The sequence below is a fragment of the Ochotona curzoniae genome, unplaced genomic scaffold, assembly GCF_017591425.1.
Source record: "Ochotona curzoniae isolate NIBS_2020 unplaced genomic scaffold, NIBS_Ocur_1.0 scaffold_4506, whole genome shotgun sequence".
Lineage (NCBI taxonomy): Eukaryota > Metazoa > Chordata > Mammalia > Lagomorpha > Ochotonidae > Ochotona > Ochotona curzoniae.
The window spans coordinates 3,810,035-3,838,010 of NW_024467119.1; the positions used below are offsets into that span (position 1 = coordinate 3,810,035).

Genomic DNA, 27,976 nt, shown 5'->3' on the forward strand with positions numbered 1-27,976 from the left:
GGATGACAGCTCTTTGCTCCTACGGTGAAATGCCTAGAGGGGCTGCCCATGGAAAAAGGAAAGGCCTGCTCAGGTTACAGCTCTGGAGTCTCCTAGTACGGACAGCTTGGTGCTGAGACAGAGGCGGGTGGCAGTGGGAGCCGGAGGAGCTGGGATCCTGAGAGCGTCTAGTTGGGCCAGACTCAGGCTTTCGTAGCAACCCTCCCTGCAGAACCCAACGCCGACACAGCTGCCTTCCGAGGGCCTCACTGGCCCAAGGACCTGCCCTGGGCCTACCCACTCAAGGTCCCACCCCTAGGAGTACACCCTGCGGACCAAGCCTTGTTCATTTAAATCTTTAGGGAACCCTCTCCCACCCTCCCCTACTGCTTGTATACAAACCACAGCTAACATCATGACACAGCAATGAACAGAGGCACGGGCCCAGTTTATAGCAAACTCAAGCTGGTCTTCTCCTCCTTATTTAAATGTTACTGGATAATTTGAGGTCCTAGTAGTTCAAAGTGCTGTGGACACACTGTGACCCTCCTCCCCTCAGTTGCTTCTGTCTGTGTGCCTGACTCTGCGTTCCTTTCTTTGCTTCCCCCATGTCATTCTCCCTGCCTCTTTTTATCTTTCCCACACCATCCCTCAAAATCTTCAAAGGAAGATAATTTTCCCATTCAAACATTCTAAACTTTTCCTACTGGCAAATTTTTTTCTAGTCAATAACAACCATTTTAATTATATGTGAGTTTAATGAGGCTACATATAGTATCCTCATATAAATTGTATAATGTTGTCCTATGTCAAAAGGTGTCACACTGGAACAAACAAGGTTGCTACGCATGTATATTTACACACGCATTTGTCAGAGCACCTTGCAGCTTCCTGGCATTTATACAGATAGTGGTGGATACAACATCACAGCCATAAGAGAGGCACATACACTTACTTATGTACACATATGTATATTTACATGTGTGGTTATGATGGTTTATAGATGCATACTTTAATATAATTGTGTACAAAGATACTCCAGAACGTTTGTGGAAAATGTAATTAAAAGCTAAATCCATTTGGATTCAAAACAGCTGAAACTCAAGGCTGTTTTGCAGTCTCTGCCCTTCTTCATGATCGTTTTGAGTCCCTCTCTGTGTGTTCACAGACCCCATTGGCTGCTCACACTGCCTTAGCCCAGGTTTCCCCAAGCGCAGGGCCTGAGACCAGCGTAGGCATGCAGGAAGTTTGTTTAGGAAGTGGTCCCAGAGAGTGGCCAAGGATGACAGACAAAGAAGGAGGGGGACTGGGCTCAGCACGTGGCCTGGGTCCCCACCACTGCGGCTGCTGGGAGCCATGGGACCTTTGGAGGAGCCCTTCACTGAGTGTCACGAAGAGTTCTACCCCCCAGTGAGCGTGGCCGGGGGCCGTACTGAGGAAGTTCCCACCCATGTCCCAAGGGACGTAAAGTCCGCTTGTCCTGGGCAGGGTGCTGAGGGTCTGCAACAAGGCCAGGGTGAGAAAAGGTGAGGTCCGGGGGTGGGAAGCAGCTGCAGGATAGCAGAGGAATACAGGGGATAGTTCACAGAGGTCGTGGGATGTGGAACTGTAGGAAAAATTCATTTTAGTGCAAAAAAAATTGAAATCCTTACATACAGAGAACACTCATGGAAAATGCCCATTATGAAAAGACTATGCATGCATCTCATGTTTGTTTGTTTATTTAATTTGCACTAGAACATTTCTTTCCATTTTTCCATAAACTTTTTGATGTTCTCTCAGACTGTCTGACCCCTTTATTAAAAAGGTGCGACCAGGGTTCAAACACTTGAGTCTGCTGGAGCAGGGCTGTAGGCCTGAGAGGCAGGCTGGGCACGCAGCTGCTGGGAGCTGCTGGGACACGTGCGGCGCCAGTGGCTCGCTGCGGGCTCTAAGGAGGGGAGAGCCAGCGGGGACTGTCGCTCTGAAGGTGACAGTGCTTCCTGCGGTGAGGGGAAAGCACCAGGCTTGAGACAGGAAGCCAAGGCCGCATTCGCCAGCCAGGGAGGGCAGAGGGTAAGGCCTGCCAGGACAGAGCAGCCAGAGTGGGGGAGACCAAGTTCCCTCCTAACCCGGGTCAGCTTTCTGCTGTTTCCTTTGTTCCTAGGGGCAGTTTAGATCCTCAGCTTAGGAGATACCAGTGACGTTTCCTACGGAAGGAGAAAGAAAAATGTAACACTGTTCTTGTTTTAGTAATGCACTGAGTTATAAATGATTACAAGGACAAACAATTAAAATTCAGCCCTGAGAATGACATGGGTGAAATTAGGCTACAGTATAATATGCGAGGAATTTCCTTTTTTAAATGAAACTGAAGCCTCTTGCCTTGCTGAATTTAAGGTACACTGAAGGAAAGGAACAGAAAGTGAACAAGGACTGAGCATTTTCTGTGCGATAGACTTTCCGTATCAGTCCACCGTGCGCCTCCCTGCAGTCATAGGTAGTGAGCTATTCCAGGTAGCAGCCAGTGATGTTGAACTCATTGTCTGAATGAAAGTGCTGGGGCCTGGGGCTCAGTGCGAGCCTGTGGCAGAATACAGAGTCAGATCTCGTCTCCATTCACCTCCTCGGGCACTCTCCCCACTGTGCTGGCAGACCGCACAGTGTGCCACCATACTTCTGTGAGGGTGTGCTCGCTCGGCTCTCCCCGTGTCGCATGGGTTTACTCCAGTCCTGGCCGGACTCCAGAGGTTAAGTCAGGTGACCATCTCGGAAACACGCTTTATATTGTGTTGTTTGTTGAATTTTAGATGTGTGTGGTCACAGCGAGTACCCTGGATGGCTGGAAGAGGGGAAGCGCTAAAGCAACATGAATGCCTTTTACCCTTCGCGTGGACAGCAGGAAGCCTTGTCGTTTCTTTTTTAAGATGGGTGGGGAGTGGACTTGGGAATGCAGATAGGAATGCTTGAGAAATCTCTGAATTGAGTCGTGTGCCTCCTCGGGGTGCCACTGTTCCGAGACATGCCCAGACAGGCTTTCCTGTTGCTGTAACTCCTCCCGTTGGCAGCCAGAGTGGGATTTTCTGAGTTGCAGCTGAGAGATGCTCAAAATCCCCAGGACAGATGTGCAAGAACAGCCACACTCCCTCAGTATGGGTGCCAGCTGTGACTCCTGTGCCCTGTGTGCACGTGTGCCCACCAGCGCAGTGAAGGGACGCATGCAGGATGCTGCTGCCGCCTTGTTGTGTGCGGAGGACCGCTAACCAGGTCACGGGGCAAGACTCATGCCCAACCAGACAGAGGGGGGTTTTTAGGAGCCCACCTCCACCACATCCCCCTGTTCTTTGGCGTTGTTGTTCAAGGGACTATGGCTAAAGCTTTCTCATTTCCCTTTTATTCAGTCATTTATTACAGCTGTAGTTCATGTTGCCTTGACAGTGTAGGAGGGAAAACTCAGGCCGTTTGTTTGATTAGACTGTCTCTGCTTTGACCTCTGCTTCAGTTCTTCTCCTCCCAAGTGTATGAGGTTACAAGGCTGGTTTTTTTTCATGTTTTCATATTTATTTACATAATTTCAGTCCCTTGTGTGTGTATTTTAAGATATTCTACAACCACCTGGGCTTCACAGAAACTAAACATGACCACCCTTTTCATAACTCCCACTGGAAACACAAGTTACCTAACTGCACTTTTGAACATTAATCTTTAAAGCTGTAATGTGTTTTAGAAATTTAGCAAACGTTTGTAAAATCTGCTGCAGTTTTTAAAATGAAGGCAGACACTATTCATTGCCCCAGAACTAGCAACATCTAGAATATTATGATGTTCTACTGATTACAACTTGTGTTTTTCAATCTGAAATTTGATAGGCAGTGTGCTACAAAAATATCAACACATTTGCTCTTGGCCATTTGAGTTGTCGATAGTTAACCTGGAATTGCCATTCACTTGAGTACGCTGTACTTCGTCTGTGGCTCACAGTCCAGCATAGGTTCTGGAAACCACACGGACTGTGCTTTCTGGATGGTTGTAGCTTGACTCTACTGAGAAGAGATGCTTGGCTGGGCACTGCAAATGGTGATTATGACTTTGGTCAAATCATGGAGCTTCTAATTATGTCTTCCAAGGCCTCCTCCTGACCCCAAATAAGAGAACATCTCACCACAAACTAGATTTTGCTTCAAAGTTCTTGTTACAAGTACAGTTCTGGGGATGCTGCTGCTTCTGATTCATATTTAGAAACAGTTTATCAAATTTCTGTTTCATGATGTGTCAGTTGTTGTTGTTGGGGCCACTGGTGCTCCAATGGCTGAGTAGTAGGAGAGATTCAAAATTTGGCCATAAAATGACAGTGTCACTGTTCCAGGTGGACTTCCGTTTCATGAAGTTCTACTCCAAAAAGGAATGTCCTTACCTAAAGGTATGGATGTGGCACCTGGGGTTAACACTGCACCATAGAGGATCTTTCCATTTGCGTGAAGTTCAGGGGTATAGAGCAAACGCATTAGTAGTGATGGAAATCAGAATGAGATCTTCCTGGTAGGAGGATTCAAAGGAGGTTGAGAAAGAGAAAGATTTAGCACCATGGGCCTAGTGCTGACAGATCTGATCCTCCGGCCATAGCTGCCATCTGGGCCTATCCAAACAACGCCTGCACAGCTGCACCTCAAGAAGGTAGCTCAAGGGACTGCAGAGCACCCTGCCTAAGCTGTCCCAGACCCCAAAGGGGGTTAGAAGATCAGTTAGGTAAATCAGTCACTTAACATTCCGCAACATCATTCTTTCCAGATCAAGCAAAAAAGGCATTTGCTCTTGGAAGACCAAGAGAGAATTCATGCCATTCCCATTAGCCTAAAAATAAGTAATAAATAAATAAATGTCTGAGTCATGTATTGCATTTTGTTGCATTCAGTGGCTTGGCTTCAAGGGTAGGAAGACGGTCATTTAAGCTCTGAAAAGCTGTTCTATCCATTGCCCCTACTGCGTGAACAAAAATCACTGTGAGAAATGTGAAATAAACAGGATTTCATTCTGAGTTCTTCCAAGGTAAAATGTTTCTGACTTGAGCAGTAATGCAGATTTGCAGATAAAATACCTTTTTTTGTGTGTTGAACTGAGTTAGAAGTTATATTGCTGGTTTTTAAAGCTCTTGAGCCATTTTTAGCACTGATTTTAGAATTAGACACATCTGGGTGTGAATTCATCTCTGCTCCACTCAAGTTTCCAGATTAATTTGTTTTAACCTTGTTCTTGCTGATGAAACCAACATGTACCAAGACAGGTTCATGCAAAAATGTAAATGGATTTGCACATTTCCCAAACTATGAGCCAAAGCACCCTTGGTCTCGGGGCACACCGTCAGTGTGGTGGAGCTCAGATGCCCCTCTCCTGTCGGCTGCTGGAAGAAGATGGGGGTCTGGTTTCACAGTGTCAAGGCCAATTTATTCCGTTCTGAAGTCACTGAGTTTCCTTAAAAGGAGAAAAGTCGGGCTTTTTTCCCCACCCTTCAATGTATATGTATTTGTATTTCCAAATGGCCACTATTTGGACAAAAACACTAAGTTGTTGAAAACTAAGTGCTTGATAAATGTTAGGGATTCCTTTAGGTCTTTAATGAGGCACCAAGGGCACCGTGGGCTGAGATGATTTGAGAACGTCAAGCAAAGAACCTTGAATTTGATAGGAAGTAAGTTCAGTCAAGCCTGTTCCCTCTCATGCTCCGTCTAGACACTATATTTAGTTGTTCCCTCTGCTTTAATGTGTTTATTTTAAAAATTGGTAAATTGAAAAGAACCAGCACATTTTATACATTTAAATACACGCTGATATTTTCCTAATTTCTGAACTCATTAAGAAAAAGAGCCCTGTCCCTTTCAAGGGAATCAGTCAATACTGTGTCTCCTCTGACTTTTAGTGACCAAGAGGTCCCCAGTGGAATGTTCCCAGGGCCGCCTGCAGTGTCCTGTGGGATGGCAGGGCTGCCCCAGGCTGCTGTGACTTGGGTGGTCAGCTGAGCTGTGGACTGTGTGCCAGTCTTAGGAGGGCAGCATGGCCCATTTCTGCTTATGATTTAACCTTGGCGTACTCGCCATCCTCACGTGTTCTAAGATGAAGTTTCACAGAAAAGCCAAATGCACTTGAACAGCCCAGCAATCTGGGAAGTCAATGCTTGTGGTAAAAAATACAGGGAACCTGAATCATATTCCCATAATTAGTTTCAGTTCCCAGCCCGCCAGCCTCACCCGTGTGGCTGCTCTAGTGGAAAATTCCTGGCCCTTTTCACAGTACCGCCATGAGCCGAGAAAGTGCCATTCAGATCCGACTCCTCCTTCTGCCTGCTGGAATCCTTACTCCCCCGCTTGAAGGAGAACTGCCACTTCACAAGGCAGTCCCCTCCTTACTGATGGCACCAGTCTGCTCTGTCTGTGGGGTAGAACATGCCAAAGGGTATTCTAAGCGCACCCTTCTTGCCAAGACAGTGATCCTGGTACACATGGGTCCCTGGAGACATGCACCCCCGCTAACTCAGGGCCTGGGCTTGGGGAAGGCAGGCATCCTGGTGCACACAGGTCCCTGGAGATGCCCAACTAGCTGGCTCACTGGGCAGGGCCTGGGGTTGGAAGAGGCCAGGGAGCAGTGGCAGAGGGGCGCCTATTGTTAGGTGGGTTTGTTTGTTTCTGTTGAAGCATGAGTCATCTCACCCCCTGGGTTTTTAACCAGAGCTCACTGTGGTTCAGTCTGTAATTTGGTCTTGACTCTTACAAGCCAGTTCTGTTGTTTTTTATATCACTGGTGGCAAATTCTTGAAAGCTTCCTCAGTTGTAGAAATGGAGTTTCAAATCAAAGTCACCCAAGTGCCAGCTAAAACTTTGTGGCTGAGTATCTTTCTCGAGCCCACCCGGAGGCCGGACCCACAGTAGAGTTTTGGCTCCTCGTTGTGACTCAAATTATGAATACTGGTTCTGCCAAAATCTTGGCATTAGGATTCCAAAGTTAGCACCTAAGTAAATGTCTTGATCCACATATCCTCCATGCCTTTCTGAGAGCCCCTCGCCTCAGCCATGCTGCACACCAGGAGCTGTTGTGGTACCTGTGTTGGGTGCTCCCCTGACCGCAGTAGCTGATCAAGAAACCAGGCTGGGGTGTGCATTTGACACAATAGATGTTGCCACATCCCATGTCAGAGTGCCAGGTTTTCAGTCTGGGGTCCACTCACATTCCAGGTTCCTGCAGTTACACACCTAAGTGGCAGCGGGCAGTGGCCCCAGTATTTGTGTTCTTGCCATACACATCAAGACCCAGCTTGAGTTTCCAGCTTGGCCTTTGTCAGCATGTGGGCAGTGAGCCGGTGGGCGAGATTTCTCTCTCTGCCCTTCAATAAATTATTGAGTTTTTCTTTTAAAAAGATAAAAACATGCATTTTTAAAAATGCAAGAGCAAAATAACTGATTTTGAGATGGGAGCTAACGTGAACCACAATATGGTAAATATACCCAATGGATTTTCACAGCAGTGACCATATATTCTATACATTAAAGCCTTAGAAATATAAGAAACATTATACCACTTAAATTTGCAAAGAAAGCAAGAAAAATCTTGGTACTCACAGGAACAAATTCTATTATGGAAAACTTGTAAGTAGGAGAGATTTGAAAGTTTCGACAGGGGTGGGCAGGAGAGGTATTGCTGGGAAAGCCTAGCTCACGTGGCACATGGATACGCTGGGACCCTTTCTTCCGCCCACCTTTCCTTCCCATTGCTGTTGGTGCACTTGCTCTTCCTGGGCCATCTGTTGTACTTATTTCAATATCTCTGCATCGACCATTGAGTATAACCTAAGTGGGGTGGACTTAATGCTTTAGCAGTACCTGTAGTTACCGAAGCAACCTATTCCTCAACGTGTCTTTCTGGACAGCTTGGGAAGAAATGCTAGGACCACTCCTCAGCATATTTTCTAAAGAATGGATTTCGTTAGAAGATGGATTCAGCATGGAATTCATACTAGACAGTTTTTAACCAGCGAGCCCAACAGCACAAATTCCAAAGATTTCAGTACAAAAACAATTGATGTTTTTCCCCCTTAAGAAGTGATGAAGGATTGACTTCCATGAAAGAACAGAACTGTCTTCCTATAGAATGCCCTGAGTTTGTAAAATGTGTTATTGGACCAAACACTACACAGTAATGGGAAGGAGCCACAGAGGTAATAAAATGGACTTAAAAAATATACACTGTGTAGTTCCAATTCTGTGAGGTTCATCACTGAGAGTTCATCCATGGCAGGGCTGGTAGTGGAACAGTAGGTATGTGGCTGGAGTGGGCATACATAGGCATTTACCTGGGGTGGTGGGGGCACTGTGTGCACTTCAGAAGAAGGTGCTGGGTTTTGGGAATCAGATGCAGCTCAGCCCAAAGTGTGAGGCACAGCTGAGCTCTGGTCTGGTAAAGGCAAGGCCTGGACCTTGTCCAGGTGACTGAATGGGAGGCAGCTGTCAGAGCAGGTGCCGTGAGAGCCTACTCTAAGGTTGCTGAGCCCACCCCTTCTTGCTGCAGTGCTGTCTCCAACAGTGCTACTTCTCAGTTTTGCCAACTCACTGCTAAATTGTCCCCCCAAACACTGTCATACTCAGGCCTCCCTGGCTGCTGTGTGCTGCCTCGGCGCCTCAACATTTGGGGATGGCACAAGGGCGGCAGCAGCTGCCACACATGTGGCTCTGGAGCAGAGGGCGGCTGCAGGGCTTGTCTTGGACATCGCGGGCACAGATCCCAGATGTGCACCTGCAAGCCCCCTCACAGCCCTCGGGAGGACAGGTCCTGTTTCCTGGACTCGGGCTTTCCTTGCATGCAAGCTCTGAGGAGTCACTATGGCAGATGCTGGAGGAATCATGCAGATTTTTTTTTTTAAGATATAAATCTATTAAGAAACTCTAGAATGAAGAAGGTTTATTGTTTTGTCGGGCATGCATGTCCTGTTTCCTCTTTGTGCCCTGCTCTGTTCTGCTCAAGAGGAAGTTGAGAGAGAACAGTGTGGAGGTCACCGAGACTGCATGGCCACAACCCCAGTGGCCACTGAGAGCCATGCCATCACCCCATCCCTGGGCAGTGACAGCTTTCACCCGTCCGTCCCACCAGCTGCCAGCACGCGGAGCAGTTTATTTTTGTCCTGTCTTTGAGACCTGATTCTGGTGTGACCTTCACCCCTGACCTGCACCTGTCAGTTGCTTAAGGCTGCAGTGGACAAAGAAAGGTTCCAATCAAGCGGCAAGAGGTGCTGTGCAGGGTTTTTTCTCCCTGCTTTTCGTTTGCTGCCCAGGGTCTGTCTGTGAACGCTAATGGTCGTGGAGTTTGAAGTAGGGGAGCGCACCACCCGTCAAGCCCATACAATGAGGCGGTTAAACCTGCGTGCCACGGGACCTGCTGCTGACAGCGTGGTAATTAAGGTGTCTGTAGTAAAAGCCCTCCAACGGGCGGGGAACCCACACACGAGCTCACTGTGTGAGTGCTCACACGACCACTGTATGTGAGGATACGGACGAGAATTGCACCTCTCCACAGACTGCACAACCTGCACCTCTTCTGCTTCATTTTTATCCCCACTCATCACCACTTTCTAGAAGATTCTGCTGTTATAGTTAAAAATAACTCTGATCAGGGATTCCTGTTAACTTTGATTATCTTGAAGGCAGATCTTTAAAAAGCAAAGCAAATTGAATAATCTACTCCTTACTGTTTAACCATGATAAGAAATTTCATAAGTATGTTCCACTTATTAAGCATAGACAATTAGCTCATGATTGGAATTTGATGGTTTTATGTTACTGAGAAAAATAGTCTCTCTAGCTACATTTTTGCATGAAAACTTCCCATTAAGAAGACCATTTTCTTGGGGGAAAATTGTAAGCAACATCTGAACTTAATAAATTTCCAAGATTCCAAAGTTCAGGGGCATTCAAAATAATACTTCAGTTATCTTCAGACTAATGTTTGTAATTATACAGTAGATAACAAAAGAAAGGATATTTATCTGTTAATCCCAGAAACCTAATGGCAGAGAATCCCTCCTGAAACCCAGAGGAAACAGAACCTCCTAAGAATTCTGAATCTTTTCTACCAAGAGAGGCGGCTTGATCGGCCCACTCTGAAATGCCCACCCAGAGCCGTTTGGGAATAACCTCTAATATTCTCTTAGATTCTCTCTTTGTTCTAATATAAAAGAGTTCACAAGAGACCAGTACTGCTGATAAAAAAAAAAAAATCAGAGAACCGGAAGTGATGAGGGCACAGAGTGACAGTGCATGCCTTGAGAACTTGACTGGAGGTGAGGGGCTGCAGTGCCAGTCTCCGGGAGAGGCACTGTGGCCATCACGTGATGTGCCCCTGTAACGCTGGGCGTGTGCACTCACAGGCACTCAGAGCCTGCAGGGTGGGGAGGGTCCTGAGGGCCGTGCAGGCCTGGCCCCCACTCCTCCTTAGTCACAAACAGGACACAAACTGGGAAGCAGCTTTCAGGTTCCTGAGGGCTTTGATAATTCACCATCCTTCTTGAAACAGAATGTCCTGCAAGATCACCAAGGTGGGAAAGCAAGACTGCACTGTTTGTGAAATATACATTGTAGTTTCTGCACTTGGTTGAATGCACCTGTTACACCTGTTTTTACAGGAAGTTATCAAGGAGCAGGCATCATGGCAGAGCAGGTTAAGCTGCTGCTTGGGGTGCCTGCATCTGTGTATCAGAGGGCAGTGGGAGTCCCAGCTACCCAGCTTCCCATCCAGTTCTTGCTAATGCTTCTGGGAGGCAGCTGATGATGACCCGAGTGCCTGACCCCTGCTGCCCAGGGTGGGCACACAGAAGGAGTGCTAGGCTTCTGACTTCAGTCCGGCCCAGCCCTGTCGATCGCAGCCATTTGAAGAGTGAACCAACAGATGGAAGGTCTCTCTGTCTCATTCTAGAGCTATAAAGGTAGATGGAAATAGTAAATGAATGCCAAATGAATTGGTGATGCCAGCTGTGCAGCTCTGGAAAGGGCAGATCTATGGAGACAGCTAAGTGATCAGTGTTGGCTAGGGGTTGTTGGGCAGTGCAGTCACTGCACGAGATTGTGATGTGGATGCCTGTGTGCAGGTGTGCCAAACCCACAGAGTGTAAACACTGAGAGAAACCGTGTGAGCCAAAACCTGCAGGCGATAATGACGCGTCCACAGAGGCTCAGGAGTGTAACAAGTGGGCCACTCTGGCAAGGTGTGCTGATAGTGGAAGAAGCTAAATGTATGTAGGGTCAGGGAACATATTGGAAACTGTTCTCAGTTCAGCTGGCAACATAAAAAATTGCTCTAAAAATCATCTTTTGTTCTTTAAGGTAGTTTATCACTTACAAAAAGGAGTAAATAATGGCAAATGATTTTTGTTTTAGGTTCAGGTTATACCATAAAAGGTGTCCAGTTCTCATTCGGGTTATTGACTGTGCAGACACCAGCATCCTTGAAGATGACTTCAAAGGCATGCTTGCCTAATGAGAATAGCATTGACTTTGCTTGTAAGCATGCTTCTTATTCTATTGAGACATGTCCGGAGTGTCCCTTTGTTGTGTAGAATGCCTCCCCTCAGTATGAGAGGGAGGGACACGCCACACCCTCTGCTCCAGTTTAGACAAAATCTTGTAGCCAGCTTGAGACAGGCGGACGGAGTCTCTGCAGTGGTCTCCGTGGTTTTACCTCTTGTTTCTCCTGGCTGTGGCCTCGGCACCCTTGGAGCACAGGACCCTCAGGCGGAGCAGCTCAGGCAGGCTCCCCGTTCCCTTTCTGCACCTCTTCAAACAGAAGAGCTAACGTCAGCTGCTCTCCTGCACAGCCAGTTAACGCTGAGGACGGGCTCTCTGCTGTGTGTGTGAGCGACAGGGTCTCATGAGAAAGCTTTCGTTGTTCGCACATAATCCTGAAGGTGTGGTTTGTGCAGCCCAAGTAGAAATCCTCAGTGTGGAGCACATTTAGGATACTGCTGACATTGATAAAAACCCAGGGAATTTGCTGGAACGATCACCATGAAGGTGCTAATGTATGTCCTGGGACACTGAGACGCGGGTGTTTGTCGGCGGGGTCAAGGTCACGGCAGCCACCTGGCGGGCTGTGAGCAGGTGTCGGCAGGTGCACGGTGTCTGGGCTTGGTGAGGCAGCGCGGAGGGAGGTGCACTTCCTCTCACTGCTTCGTTAAAGCATCCTCCCCCTAGACGCCCAGGACGACAAGAGGCACTGAGCAAGAGCGGGGATGACACCCCTGTCTGGTGAAAGCATCCAAGGCTGCTGCAGCTCAGCACTGTCGCCCCTAAATAAACCCCACTGTCCGTGGAAGACTAGGAAGCTGCACGCTAAAATACCATGTCATGTATTTTTATGTGTATTTTTAATTTGCTAGAGGCTGGACATTTTTTAAATTATGAAACATTGACCTGTTGCTTTGTGGCAGGTGGTAAGTACTCCAAAGGAAACTTCTCCCAGATGGGCGAAAGGTTGCTCAAAGGGAGAAACTGGGCCTGTTTGTGTGGAAGGTAATCCCCTTCCAAGGTGCACCTGGGGGCAGGGGGGCAGGCGGGGGGGCAGGCAGCGTTTTAATTAGCTTTTAGTGGAGTGGCGGAGATCATGGTTTTAGCCTGCTGTAAAAGGATTAGGCCACTTCTCAGGAGGTTCTCCCAGGTCACACATCTGCTGTCAGCTGGTGCAGGTCAGGATTTGGGCATGAAAGAGAGGCTATTTCATGGGGAAGTGTCTAATTACAATATTAATTTAAGGACAGCTGACCGGCACACCTGACCTGTAGGTGTAGGGTATGGGGGACAGCAGCCCTTGCCTTATCTGAAAAAAAAAGTTTTAATCCTAATTAATTGTTGAGGGTTTTTTTATTCTAAAACATTTCCCATGACTTTTTTCCCACTATTTTTATTTACATCAAATCTTTCTAGTTTACTCATTTTTTAAAACTTTAGACATTTGAGAGGCAGAGAAGAGAAAAAAGAAAACAACCCCACAGAGAGAGCCCCTATGTGCCACTTCTCTCCCACATGTCCCGCACACAGGCCGGGACTGAAGGTGCACTCGGGAGCTGCAGCTGGGACCGAAGCCTGACGCTGCAGTGGGGAGCTCGGCTGATTGCTGGCCTGATGAACACCAGCACCTCACTTCCCATCCTAAACAGCGTAACACTGCCGCTGAGGCAAACCACTGTTTGGGGTGTCAGTGGGAGACTGCCAGCTAGCTCACCCCCAAGTGGTAGAAAGGGGAGGCCACACATCACCTGCCTGAGACTGGATTTTCTTGGCCTAACTTCCCAGGATGCAAGAGCTCTCCATCTGCAAACTTCCAGAGGAGGTGTGAGCAAATGTGTGGTTTGTGATCCTTTTTCTGGGTGATGCTATAGGATGGTCCTTGCCGCCCCAGCCACCAACTGCAGTCCTGATTTTTCCTTTCTGTAGTCTCATCCATGATCAGTCCAAAAACCATTAGATGGAAAATCCCAGAAATAAACAGTTCATGAGTTTTAAATTCCAGTTGCATGATGGAATCTGCCATATTGCACCACCTGCCTGGGACATAGGAATCCCCTCTGTGTCTCGTGTGTCTGGGCAGGATGTCCTAGCCACTCATTGTTCAGCCCATAGTTGTGTCAGGTGTCACATCGAGCTCGCTTAGTCTCATAAGTTGTTATTCTTGTTTTATTACTAGTAATTGTAAACTCTCTGCTGTGCCTTGTGTCTTTCGCCACACAGAGTCAGTCCCGTCCGAGATTCTGAACATGCCTGGGGAGTCTTGCCTGTGTTCCCAGGGAGGGAGGGGAGCTGCTGTTGGGATTTTGTGCCGCTGCCTCCGACACCAGGTCTTCCCCACAGCTGAGTCCGTTCTCAGCAGCTCTGGCACCATCCTCCTGTGGAGAGGACTGTGGGGCTCCCTGCTAGCCATCGGGTGCTGTACCTGCCAAGGCCACCCACTCCAGTTGCTCATGCAGGCCCGTTCTAAGGATGTGAGCCCTGTGGGTGGTGGGAACCCTGCTGTCACTGTCACTGGCTAGGGGTGCTGAGGAAGCTCCTCAAGCTCCTGAGTGCCGTCTTACGTTTAGTGATGTCATCACGTGGCAACGTCTGTATGTCACAGTCTGGCATGCCTTAAAGATGCACATACACATTGACCATCTGGGGCTGACATTGCAACGTGGCAGGTTAAGCCACCTCCTGTGACAGTGGCATCTCATATAAGCACTGGTTGAAGTTCTGGCTGCTCCACTTCCTTTCCAACTCTGTGCTGAGGTGCCACCCATGTCTTTGATGGGCCCCTGCACCCATGAGAGCTGCATTGAGTTCCTGGCTCCTGCCTTCTACTTGAGCAGCGTGGCAGCTGTTTGGGAAGTGAAAGGGTAATCAAAGATCTCTCACTGTTTTCCCATCTCTCTCTGTAACTATGGCTTCCAAATCAGCCAACCAATCTTTTGAAGTTATTCAACGTGACGTCTGTTTATATATTCATCTACTCAGTGCCTATTCAGCATGATGGATTTATACATAACAGACCGTACCTGTCCTTTGTATGCCCACGCTTCTGCAATGACTGCGTGCGTTGTGTGATAGACAGAAAGCACACCAGCAGAGTTGTGGGAGATTTCCTTTGTGTACAGGAGGTCTCAGTGTGCTTGGTGGCCAAAGGGTCTGTGCTCTGCAAAGCTCCTGGCCCCCAAGTGGCACCTGTCAGCTCCTGCCAAATGCCCCGTGCTAATGACAGCATGTGGTCTGTGCCCGCATGTGTCTCCCCTGGGCAAGACTTAGGAATTTCTTCCCCATCGACTTACCCCATGCACCCATAGCAAACACCACCTTGGGCATGTGTAGGCCCACCATAAATATTTTTTGAGTAAATAAATAAAGCTCACTGGTTCCTACACTGAACCAGGATTACGCTCCCTCCCCTCCTGCCAAAGGTGGTGGGGGTACTGTGTAATCACTCACCCATGTACCAGGGACATAGCATGTGCTTGGGTCCACTCCACACTCATGCACACCTGTCTGAGCTGTGTGACGTCAGAGCATGCCAGGCTGCCCAACAGAGGGCCAGGCTGCCCACACGGAGGGCCAGGCTGTTGCTGGGACTTACTGAGGTACATGGAATCCCACCCCCATCACCCGCAAGCAGAGATGTTCTTGGGGCCAAAAGGGACAAGGTGTACAAAATGCATAAAAAGAACTCCATGCCATGCCCTCTCTCCCCTGCTCCCATGCGGCATCACCACTGTGATGGAGTGAAGATTGTAGCATGGCCGGAGCATAGAGAGTGTTCTCTGTGTTGGAGGTAATTCCAGAATAAGCTAGGAGAGCAGGAGGATATTTCGTTGTCCGGGGGGTGCACAGCAGAAAGAGAGCAGACATTGGGTCCCCAGATGGGTCCTATTCCGTTAGAGCCTGCGGGTCAACCAGATCGAGCCTGTTCTCATGGGTGGGAGGGAGGGTCGTTTGCTCAGTTGTTGTTGCTGTTGAATTGCACTGAAATATTCTGCAAGTTTTGCTCCTCTGCTCTGCGTTCAGCCCACTGGCGTCTGTATCCTCCCTTGATCCCAATGAGGAGAGCATGAAGCTTGTATAGGCCCTGTTATTGTATGAACAGATATGAAACGACTTTCCTTAAATCAGTCAAGCCACTCCTGCCCGTGTTCCTCAGCTTGACTGAAGTGTGCTGGCGTGAGTGTGTGATCTATCTCATACATCCACCACAATGCATGCCCCACATCCCACATGAGCCTCACGCGTGTACCACATATGTATACACATGTGTTCCACATGCATGGATATATACATACATCACACGTACACACACATCCCACACATGTACATGCACATCCCCACACACATTACATGCACACCCCATACATACGCACACGTGCACATCCCCCCACACATACACCCACATTCCACACACATGTATGCACAGCCCAGACACACATGCACACACACAAATCACAAACACATCCAACCTTTAATCCACTCCTCGCAGGTGTTGCTCTTTTCTTGCACAAACTCTTCCTTCTAACCTCTTTCCTTGCTACTTCCAGAAGAACATTTGGTCGAGGAACAGTGCTGCTGTACATGCTTGAACAAGGAGAGCCGTGTGTTTGGATGCTGATCTGTCCCGGTGAACTGTTAAGTAGCTCTGGCATGCCAGTCCCTCCAGGAAGCTGACTGGGGACCAGGGGAGGGAGAGCCTGCTTTCTATTTGCTGTGCGCATTTCTCAGCTCTGTAATATTTCTGTTTAAAGTGATCCACATGATGGCAGGTTTTGCTTTAAACTGTTGTTGTCTGATTGCACAGTTAGAAAATTCCAGTGATTTAAAGCATTTCCGTCAGCACCTGACTTCATTTACAAGGTCATGATCCTTTTCCACTGCTGCGTAGGGCACCTGTTATACAGATAAACTGGGAGCACAAGTTGTTTGTCAGCTGTGACCTATTGATTAAAAATCAACCAATTGCTAGTTTTCAGCATTGAAAAGTACCAGTGGTCTTTTGTCAGCAGGAAGCACAGTAACAGGAGTCCGTCTCCTGGTTCTGGATTTGGCAGTCCCTGCAGTGTGACGCCTGGGTAGCTAACCGAGGGCTCCAGCAGCCTGTTTGTCAAGCAGGGGCCCCTTGGCCACAGGAAGCAAACGCGTCTGCATAGAGAACACATTTGTTATCTTTTCTGAACTGTGTGCAGGGTACTTCAAAAGGTTTGTGGGGAAAAAATGGAATTAAAAGATAAGTTTGTTATTCAGTGAAGTCTGTGGGTGCCTCACCTAGTCAGCACTTGCTGTACTACACATGTGCAGACTACATGCAGTGAGAGCACGGCACTTCACACAGCACCTCACACACGGCACTTCACACAGCACTTCACACACGGCACTTCACACATGCCACTTCACACACAACACTTCACACACAGCACCTCACACACGGCACTTCACACACGGCACCTCACACACGGCACTTCACACACGGCACCTCACACATGCCACTTCACACACAACACTTCACACATGCCACTTCACACACAACACTTCACACACAGCACCTCACACACGGCACTTCACACACGGCACCTCACACACGGCACTTCACACACGGCACCTCACACACGGCACTTCACACACGGCACCTCACACATGCCACTTCACACACAACACTTCACACATGCCACTTCACACACAACACTTCACACACAGCACCTCACACACGGCACTTCACACACGGCACCTCACACACGGCACTTCACACACGGCACCTCACACACGGCACTTCACACATGCATGCCACTTCACACACAGCACCTCACACACGCCACTTCACACGGCACCTCACACACGGCACTTCACACACAGCACCTCACACACGCCACTTCACACATGGCCCTTCACACATGCCACTTCACACATGCCACTTCACACACGGCACTTCACACACGGCCCTTCACACGGCACTTCACACATGGCCCTTCACACATGCCACTTCACACACGGCACTTCACACACGGCACCTCACACACGGCCCTTCACACGGCCCTTCACACAGCACCTCACACACGGCACTTCACACATGGCCCTTCACACATGCCACTTCACACACGGCACTTCACACATGGCACTTCACACGGCACCTCACACGGCACTTCACACAGCACTTCACACATGGCACTTCACACATGGCCCTTCAGTATGCAGTGAGCATTAGCTCTCATTTTTAGCCACTTCTAAAGCAAGGAAAGGATTGCAGTTCAAGCTTATGTTTCCCAGCCTGGACTTGCATTGTTTTGTTCTGTTTTCTAGGTAAGGTGGCAGAGGAAATGTTTACATCAACTTAATAGGCATTAGCTCTGTTTTTCAAATTTCTGTTCTACCCTGGCTGTGAGGTTTGTGGTTGTTTATAAAATATGAAGCACTCATCAGTGTGAAATAGTTGTTTATTTCCTTTTCATATTTCCTCTTATCGGAGGCAAAAAAAAAAATCTGCTTGGTCACTCAGCAAAAAAAAGTGCATCTCACTAAGCTGTTTGGGAGAGTTGTCCAGCGTACAGTGTCCCTGGGACGGAGGTGGGAGCAACGCAGAGGCACAGGGGACGTGGTCCTTGCAGCCCCGCTCTTGTGTCGGCTTTACTCACGCCTGTTGAAGCACTATGCAGCATCGCCCCCCCCCCCCCCCGGCTCCGCTCACACTGCTCTGCATTCATTCAGAATCGGACACTTCCTTTGCCTGCAGACTAAAGGGGCGGCAGGAGAGCCCGAAGGTGCACCCAGCAGCCCGCTTGGCTGTGCCCTCCGTGCCTCGTCCACCCTAAAATGCACCAGAGCCTTGCTCTTCTACTTCTAATTTTGGGGGGGAAAGCACAAAGGTCATTTTGGCAGGTGTGTAGGGTTTTTGGTTATTTTTGTTTGTTTGTTCCTGATGTTTTCTGTGTTGATCAGGGGAAAGGAGGTATGGAAGCATGAAAATAATAGCCTAAAAGAAGACCTGTGGAATAATGAAAGCCACAGGATGGTGCGCTTGTCCTCCCGTGAGACTGCGTGGCTCACGAGACTCTGGTGCTTTGAGCATGCGGTCTGTGCCGTCCCCTTGTGTGTTAGCACAGGTGAGAAAGCAGGGCGAGGAGAGCAAGCACAGAGGTCCCGTTTAATGGCTGCAAGCGGCGTTCATGTTTGTTTGCGCTCATGTCCAAGCGGAGCCCCTAAAGGCGGTGAGCCGGAACCCGAATTGCACTGCTCAGGTGCACGTCGCCGAGATAGGCTGGGCTGCGGCCAGGTGAACATGAAGTCACTCTTGGTGGTATTTAGCTGAATAACCAGAGAAAGACTTTGGAAATACCACAACCCAACTATTCAAATATTGACTCACTGAGCCTGGGAAGGAAGAGAACTTGTGGTCCCAGAGGTGTTTTATCTGAGGAGGAAGCCCCCACTTTGCCTGAGGACTTGCATGTATACACTGTGGGCTCGGTGAGGCAGAGTCCAGCTCCCCAGCACTTGGCTGACTATTTTTGGAGACGACCTGGCCGGCAGGCAGGCAGATCTAACCCCGGGAGCCGCCGGGCATCGCCGTGCCCGGTGACCGTGGGCAGAGCTGGTGAACGTGAGGTCACAGCAGAGCTGCGGTTGCCAGAAGTTTGGACGCAGCGTGCCTGCACGTGTGGGAACCTGTGCTGCTGGTTAACACAGTGAACTGGCACAGCCGTCCGTTTCAAAAGACCCTCTCAGGCAGCTTTGGCCGCACTGCTAATGACCTCCGCAGCACGGCGGCCATGCCCGGTGCGGCTTTCGGTGCCTTCTGGCTTTCTGGGAGCGGTCCCTCTCATCACAATGAGTGGCCGTGCTGCAAACACCCATTCATTTAGACTTGGGCGCAATTGAGTCGCTTCCTCTCTGAAGGTGGGAGAGTTAATGAGAAACACAGTAGGAGCCAGTCCTATTCTGCGACTGAGCTAAGGTGCCCGAAGAGGGGGCTTAGGGAGAAATGAAAGCCAGGGGACACAATCCCACTGCTCGGGGGAGTGCGGAATGGAGCTCAGCTGCTCATAAAAGGTTTTATGTGGCTTTAAAGACTCGCTGTGTGAGCCTTGTCATGTGCTGTCGTCATTACAATATTTAACAACTGATCTATTCATTGGCTTTGTTGAGACTTTTCTTAGAGTACATATGGTCCATATAAAGCAAATTCCAGGGTCATCTGAGGTTTTCTGTGAACATGATGATTCGTGAATGAGAACACAGAACTTTGAGTTACACTCCTGTGAAAAGCTCTCTGAACAGTGGGCTGATCACAGTTGAGAAGACAAGCTGTCACACTACGTTGGCGTGGCGTCACTTGAGCACTGGGGTCCCTTGGGGTACAGCCCTGGCTGCCCGCACTTAGCAGGAGTCACAGTCCACACTGGTAAATAAGCCCAGGAGATCGGGAAAGCCCTTGACTCCATGCCTCGTGTCAGCAGTGAGCGTGGCTGGCATTTCTCACCCACACGCCCTGCTCTCACAGCCTCCCGGTGGCCTGAGAGCGGCGTCCCTGCCCGGGGTTGGAGCCCAGGCACCACCACACACCACTTTTACACTCAAGCACATTCCCTCTCCTTGGTCAGCAGAGACTTTCTGTCTTGATTCCAGCACTGTCTTCAAAGAAGCCTGCCCACGTCCCACCCCACCGTCGTTTGAGAAAAAGAAACACTCCTCCATTCCAGGCCACCTGCATGCCCGGCCACCTGCATTCCTGGCTACCTGCGATCCAGGCCACCTGCGATCCAGGCCGCCTGCTCCTGCACACTCTTGCCCCCTCTGCCCCTGAGCTGCCAGTTGCAGCTCCTTGCCCAGATGGGCTCCTACCTTCATCAGCCACTGCGTGTTGTTCTCCATGATGCTCTCCAGCACTTGCAGCCTGTGCACTGAGTCGTCGTAGTCGAGGGGCGCGTCCCTCTGCACGGCGTTGGACACGTAGGGGCTGGAGGAAGAGCGGCAGTTGTCCGTCTCAGGCAGTAGGAACGTGTAGCTGCAAGACCCGTGCTGGACCTGGTACTGCTTCCTCCCCACGCTGTCCATGCTCTTCCGAAAGTTGCTGTAGGCTGTGGCCAACACAAGATCACAGCTCAGGGTAAAGAAAACAATCCGCCACATTCTCCCTTTGCTTTGGGCAATAAACCACCGCCGGCTTAGCAAGCGTCTGGCGCTCGCGAGTCCAGAGTCCTGAGCTGTCGTCTGAAACGCTGGGCTATGCTGCCATGGCTCAGTCCGTCCGGGAAAGTCTGTCTTCTTCGTCCCTTCTCAGGAGCAAAGCCGGCTCTAACACCCGGTCCCTGCCGGCGTGCAATGAACCGAGGCTGTGGCGAGTCGGATGAGCAGCCTGCTCACCCAGGAGGGCTGCAGCAGCCTCACGGAGCAGCCTTCCAGCCGCGTTGTTTCTCTTTCCCCAGATTCGCCCGTGTCAGTGTCCGAATCAATCACTTTCCTTTCCTTATATGATAAGTTGATAAGAGCAGCCAGACATGTGCGGCCAGCTGCTCCGCCCTCCTGGCTTTTCCGCTATCTTCCTGTAGGGGGGTCAGCAGCCCGGGAACAGGAAAACCCGGAGCCTGGTGCGTGCTGGGCGGCCAGCTTGGGCTGCAGGCTGCAGAAGCCCCATGGGTAGGCTGGTCGGCTGCAGCACCCTGGGCACGGCCCAGGCCCCACCCTGACTAAGTATTTCCTAGAGAGAGCACTCGGGCTCTTTTGTCTGAAACTCATTTCGCTGTGCTCAGCTGCTAGAGTATCTGAGGTAAGAACTTTAACTTTAAAGTACAATGAAGTTCCTGTTTTTCCCTCTAGGAATAAAAATACTACCACTATGTCAAGGCTCCGGCTTATTTTTGTTATTGCAAATGAGAGAAATTTGGCTCATATAAACCGTGTGCTGTTTCACAGGGAAGATGCTTTCCTGCACATTACTTGGCTATTGTGCCATCTAGCTAAGTGATGCACGGTTTTCATTTTAAAACAAGTTGGTTGGGAGAGTCCCACTCTATCAAACCCTGTGGCAAAGAGCATTGCTAAGTTCACTTAGTTTCTTTTAAATGAAACATTCAGCTTGATATTCAAAATTGACTTTAAACGTACAGTACTGATGAATGGATTGTTAACTTACAATCAGAAGTCAGAGGAAACAGAATTTAGGTAAGATTGTGTTGAGAGAAAAATGTGTGAACTTCTTCGTCGTTGAAATTCACTCAGATCGCTTCATTTTCTGGCGTAGTCTCAGTTAAATTAGTTCCATCCGATGTCAGACTCCAGCAAATCACTTCCCTTTCTAATTAACCTCTGATGGCTTCGTCTGTGGAATTCAGAAGTTTCACTGACTTTGAGGGTGTTTGTTCTCTGGCCCTAGAAGTCCTCTGAGATGCTTTCTTTAAAGCTGAAAACTAAGCAGTTACCAGCTTACTGGCTGCCTGGCCCAAATACACACCGGAAAGCGGCGTCAGGCCTTCGCTGTGACCTGTGTCTCCTGGTGTGGGATGCGCCGTCCTCAGTGAGTGCTGGCGTACCTGCTCCACACTGCCCGCCTGCCCCTGCCATCCTCACAGCACGTGGTGCCTAGGGAAGCGTGTTGGCTCCTCCAGACCACAGCCTGCCACGGCCGTTTCGGAAGCACCGTGTGACAGGAGTTGAGGGCTTCCCACTTGTGCCTTGCTGCCAGGGTGGCAGGCAAGGGGTAGAGAGAACTGTTGTTCCATGTACGTGAGAGCCCCCGCCTGCCCAGTCCGTCATCCCCACACTTCTGTGCCAAGCACTTGTGCGCGGTGCTGCTTGTTTTCTTAATGACCTTGGTCCCTGCCCTTGTGGAGTATTAGCAGGGGCTCCCGTGCCCCCTTTTAAGTACCCTAAGGTATGTGGTCACTGAAACACTCCAGAGACAGAGGCCAGTATAACAAAGAACCACAGCTACTGGCCTTGCTCATGTGCCTGTTAAGCAAGGTCCAGAATCAGGGACACTCTGTAGTCTGTGCTCCCAGCCCCCTGTCAGGGACAGGTGCACATCCTTGCCTGGCCTCCAAGCCGTCCAGAACTGTCTGTCTGACTCTCCGTTTTGCTGTGCTTGCAGTGCCACAGGGAACCAGAGACACCTACAGGTGCCAGCTTTAGATCAACACCCGGTGTGGCAGTCCTAGCGATCGGTGCCCAAGAAGAATGCGCACATGGGCTCTGCTGTGCTCTGAGGAGCCAGTTTATTTGTGTTCAGGATTTCCCTGGGGAGTTCTATCCTTGGACAGGGCCAGGTGTGGACTGGCACCTGGAATCTGACCTGGGGGAGCAGGGAGAGGTGCTACTGTGCACCCCCAAGGGTAGAATCCCAGGAGACACAGCCAGTGTCGCTTTGCAAAAGCCCTAGTGGTTGGAAGTCTGCGTCCATTCCACTGGCACCTCTGTGCAGCATTGGACTTGGTTTCTACAGGGCTGGGCAGCCCCTCCTGAGCCAGCTGCTGTCTGCAGCCTCACCCCACCTAGCCGGAATCCGTGTCCCTCGCGTCATCGCTGCCTGCAGGACTCCGAGAGGGTGGCTGGCCAGCACAGCCTGAAATCTTGGAAGGTGCCGTGTTTCTCCATGAGGAACTCGGAATGCTGAAATGGCCTCAGAGATGAAGCTGGCATGCTCGGGACTGTCGGGCACCTGGCATGATGTGCCCATCAGGGACTATGCCATCTCACCCCCCTCCCTGTCCTTGTCCTGTTTTAAAAGTAGCCAAGTAAAAGTAGTTTTATAAATCCATCGTGATGTTCAGTGTAGAGGAGAACTATACTGAGTTCATTCACTGGACACGAAACCGTTAGTGAAGAGAAATCTATTTTCACTACTCCCCAAACTTCTACACAATAATTAACGAGAACTTTTAAAAGTAGCCCCCACCGACAAAGAATAAAAAAGCTACTCTAACCTCCTCGGATCAGAAACTCTAGAGCAATTTCTTATGATGCCTCCTGCCGGGGCGCCTCCTCTGCCCATCGTGCTGGGCTTGAGCTGCGTTTGAGGAGCCGTAAATGCCATCCACACCGCTTTGCCAGAACAGCGGTGGCAGGTGTCAGCACTCCGCAGGGCCCCCCTTGCTCTGGGGCCCCCATGGAACCCCCAGGCTGGCATGCTGTAGAAGTTCATTCCCAGCCCTGGGATTTGGGCAGAATACCAAAGGAAAGCCCCTTCAGGTTCCCATAAACATAAGCATGGACACCTACACCTCAGTGTGCAAGGTGGCTTTGCTCTGCCACAGCCCAGGAAACTGGCTCGGCAAGGAGGCACACGTTCCAGCAGTGTTCTCCGTCCATGGTGATGGATCACAGCAGTGCTTAAGCATCTCCTCCCCAGTTGTAGCATGTCCAGAGCCAGCCTGCTTCCAGGTGCTGGAGAACAGCCCTCTACCCCCAGTCGTGCCCCTGCGCCCCGCAGACTCCAGCCAGCGGTGCGGCCAGCTGGCTTGCTGACCCTTCAGTGTGCCTTGCGAACGACAGCCATCCCAACATGAGAGCACATGCCCTTTCACTCCCACAGACCGGAGTCCTGGAGAGCTCAGCGTTGTCTAAATGCATCTGTTAAGCTCTGCAAATACGTTCTGCAGGCGGCTACATGCTCACTTTCCTGGCACCTACAACAGCTTGCTCGCTTCTTCCTCTGGTGCAGATAGTGAAAGGGTCATGAAGGGTCTTTTAGAGGAGGAAGCGGCTCTGAAGTCCAGGGCCTGCATTTGCAGTTTCCTGTTCCAGGTGCAATTAAAGGCGTCTGTAATCACTACATACACACATGTAGCGCTGGACTAAGTATCTTCTGCTTGTGTTTCAGTCGACAGAATTCTCCTTTGCGAAAGGTGAGGAAGCATGTATTTGGGTAATATATCCAGCTGTTAAAGGAGAAGGAAAAGCCCTTTGCCAGATGTGTTCTCAGGCCGTTTCCTCTCCTGAGAGACAGTCATTTCCCCTGCCTTGCCAGTGTGTTTTCATTCTCTGGGTGGATGGGGGATGCGGGCAGTTCAGAGGACAGCCCGGCAGCAGCCCCCCGCCTTATCTCAAACAGTTATCTTTCTGCTTGCAGCTGTGCAACTTCTGTCTGACACAGGACCACAGAAGCTGTTTGCACGGGGGGAGGGCCAGAGTGAATCGCACGAGACAAGTCGCATGGCTCGTGTGGCTGCTCTGGCGTGCTGGGCGTGCTGAGCTGCCATGCTCGGCTCCTTACCCGGAGAAGGTGCCAACTTACCTGAGTGCTGCCCAGCAGAAGCACGTGTCAACGACGTTTGATTTTTTTTTTAAGTAACAGAAATCCTGGAATCTCTTAGAGCTACCGTTGAGCCAAGCAGAGTAGCCTTGGTGAGAGCGGGGCCGCTTCCCGGCCGTGCTGTGTGCAGGCGTGAGTTTAAGGACCAGAAAGGAAGAACTTTGTATTTACTAGAAACTTGGGAAATTTCCAAGTCACTTTTTTTTTTAAAGATTTCGCCATAAATTCCAAGAATTTTTAGGAATATTTTAGTTTAAATAGTTCTCCTGCCACATACAGTTATCCAAAATGCTGTTTGATTTTTAAATATTTTGATTCTCTTGATATTTTTATGGAGTGTTTTATCTCCACTGAAAAAAAAATGCCAAAAAGGTCAAGGTGCAAGCCACCACTTTAAAAAGGTAGTGGACGAAACCGCAAACAATGGAGGGCTGCGTTCGCCTGATAATATTTTTGCCAGTGATTCTGTGTCCTGTTTTCTCCCTGCCAACAGACATGCGAAAGCCTTGTTTTCCCGGTGAGTTGGTGATTACATGTGTTATGCATGACCTGCGTGAAGTCAAATAAAAGCTTTCCTTTTACTCCCAGAGTATTTCATTAGCGTTCCAAATGCACTTCTTCATTGTAATTTTATGGTAAGTGCTGCTGAACGCACTTCACAAGAGTGGTGGAAGCTCCCAGCTCGCCTCCCGCTCCACGTCTGGGCTCTCTGTCCCAGCCCCTCTGTGAGGACCTGTCCGCTTTCTCACAGTGAATTCTCTCTTGAAAGTGGCTGGAGGCCATCTAGATTAATCCTCCTTGGATGTAAATTTATAGAACTTTTATCTTAATTACTGAGAGACCTTTTTAAAGGATCGAGATAAAAATGTCACGTGTGCTATTTACATGAAGATCTATGATGCCTCTTGGTTGTAGGTTAGCATAAAGAAAATAGCTTATGTCAGAGGAGGAAAAATAAAGCCCACGACCTCTGCTTGGGTTCCCGTGCATCTGGCCAGCTGGCTACGAAGGAATCTTCCTGTGGGAAATGTGGCTGGGCTGCGGAGTCAGATGCACGAGTGGTTTGGAAGACTTATATTGGAATTAGGATAAATAGTTGCGCTTCTAAGGAAGGGATGTTCCTGTTTACATGTATCAGATTGCTTGGTGATCCGGGGTCGGTGAAGCCCGCCCCACCTCCTGGTACCACCTGTCAGCTCCTCCTCTTGTGACTGGCTAACACTCCACTAGTGACAGAGTCTCGCTCCATCAGAGTGTTCCCTTTCAAGGAAAGGGTCTCACGCCAGAGGAGGTTTGACAGAAAAAAGCAAAGGAAGTGAATGTGGCAGGGCTGAGGAGCCGATTCCTGATGTCCGCTTCTTTCAAGAAGGAAAAAAATCAAATTAAGCCGTGCATGTCAGTTTCTCTTTGAGTTTATAGGTCAAAAAGTCTTCCTTGACTAAAAAAGCTTTAAGATTTGTTTTCGGGCCGGAGCTTGGTAGAGCGTGTTAAAGCTGTAATGCATGCTGCTTTGAGTCCTGGCTGTTCCACTTCTGCTCCGGCAAACGGTGTCCTGCGTGCTTGGGGCCCTGCACACAGATGGGAGACTTAAGAAGCTCCTGGCTCCTGTCTTCAGACTGCCCCAGCCCAGCTCTGACCACTGTGACCATTTGGAGAGTGAACCAGTTGATGGAAGGGCCCTCTCTCCTCTCTCTCAGTTCTGCCTTTCAAATAAATAGACAAAATTTTCAGAATGTGTTCATGTTAATTGAAAGGCAGGGTTAGAGAAAGAGCTCTTCCATCCACTGATTGTGTCCCCAAAAGGCTGCAATGGCCATGGCTGGGCCAGGCTTAAGCCAGGAGCCTGCAACTCGGTCTTGGTTTCCCACATGGTGTTGAAGCCAACCTCCATTGCTTTCCCGGGCGCATTTGTAGGCAGCTGGGATTGAAAGTGGAGCTCGAGCTGGTGCCCACATGGGACTTCAGTATTGCAGATGGTGGCATAATGTACTGCCCCACAAAGTCAGCCCCTACAGTAACAAAACAAAAAGCTGCAAGGTCTGATTCCTGTTGGATTCAGTTGCCAACTCCACTTGGGGTACTCACTTGCTCCCTCTGCTGGTCTCATAGTAAGTGCATGCTACCCTATCTACTTATTAGTCATGAACAGAAATGATAGCAAACTGGATACTGTTTACAGTATTTTTGTTTTCATTTTAGTGCAAAACAGGCACATGCACGCACACACACACACTCACATGCTGAAGCAATATTTCCAGGCATCGTGCTCGTTTCAGCAGCAAATATACTAAAATTGGAACGATACAGAGAAGATTAGCATAGCCTCTGCGTAAGGGTGACACGCAAATTTGTGAAGCGTTCCATATTTTAAAAAAGAAGAAGAGGAAATCTTCCCAGGTATTCACTGAGCATCTCTGCAAGCCCAGAGAATGGTCTGCACTCTGACTCGGTAGCCATGGACTTGAGCGATGGGGTCGTGCAGGTCAGCAGTGTACAAGAACAGCCACTCCTGGGGGCCTGACCCTTCCTGCACACAGAGCTGGTAGACGGGCGGGTGCAGGCTCAAGGAACAGCAGGAAGGCCTGCAAGGTTCAGCTGGATCTGAGTTGTTTACCAATTCACAAGGAGCTCTTCCGCCTGTGGGGTGGCCTGGGCATGGGCTGATCTGGAATGGCCTTTGGTGTTGTGTGTCCAAGAGCCCAGGACAGGTAAGGTGCAGTACAGGGGTCAGACGGGGCCACTGGGGTCATTCAGCTCAGATAGTGTGGTGGCCTGGGCTGACAGCACAAATGCCACACTTACAGCTGTTTAGGAGGTGCCATGAGCAGGACACAGATAGAACACAGGGATTCCAGTAATGGGAGGGGTTTTTTATTGGGGCTGATTTTCCCACTTAGAAACACACCCGCTTTCAAGACAGAAGCGCTGCTGTCCCGCTTTTCCATGCTCGTGTATTTATGTTGAGTGCATGTGAAGTGTCTTAATCTCTCAGAGAACACCTGATCATTTTCTGTACATGTGCTTACATCTCCCTGTGCAACTGGCTTTCCCCGTTCTTTCAAAGTAGACTATTCATTCCATGAACACTGAAAAGCCAGTAATTTGGAAAACGCAAAATGAGTAGAACCAGGTGCGAGCTGGTGCTGTGAGCAGTTTTGCCTGGGAGGGGCAGTAGACTCTGAGACCTCTGTGGAGAGCAGGCTGGGTTTCTGGCTTACAGCTTCCCAAGTGCCTCGGTGCTCCA

General features: G+C 49.6%; 2 protein-coding genes and 1 non-coding gene across 10 annotated transcripts in view; 2 read left to right on the plus strand and 1 right to left on the minus strand.

Moving 5' to 3' along the window:
- The window catches only part of ANGPT2 (angiopoietin 2), a 48,640-nt gene extending 27,666 nt beyond the window's left edge, over positions 1-20,974 (minus strand). For all 5 annotated transcript variants that reach the window (XM_040966786.1, XM_040966784.1, XM_040966783.1 and 2 more), the window contains exon 1: positions 20,328-20,974. In XM_040966786.1, coding sequence (XP_040822720.1) covers positions 20,328-20,615 — 288 coding nt within the window. In that variant the 5' untranslated portion in view covers positions 20,616-20,974. The remainder of the gene's footprint in view (positions 1-20,327) is intronic.
- The window catches only part of MCPH1 (microcephalin 1), a 170,629-nt gene that overhangs the window by 105,151 nt on the left and 37,502 nt on the right, over positions 1-27,976 (plus strand). The gene's annotated exons all lie outside the window — the stretch shown is intronic.
- Positions 26,996-27,102, plus strand: LOC121147596. The gene has a single exon (XR_005882415.1). It is a non-coding gene; the product is annotated as a U6 spliceosomal RNA (small nuclear RNA).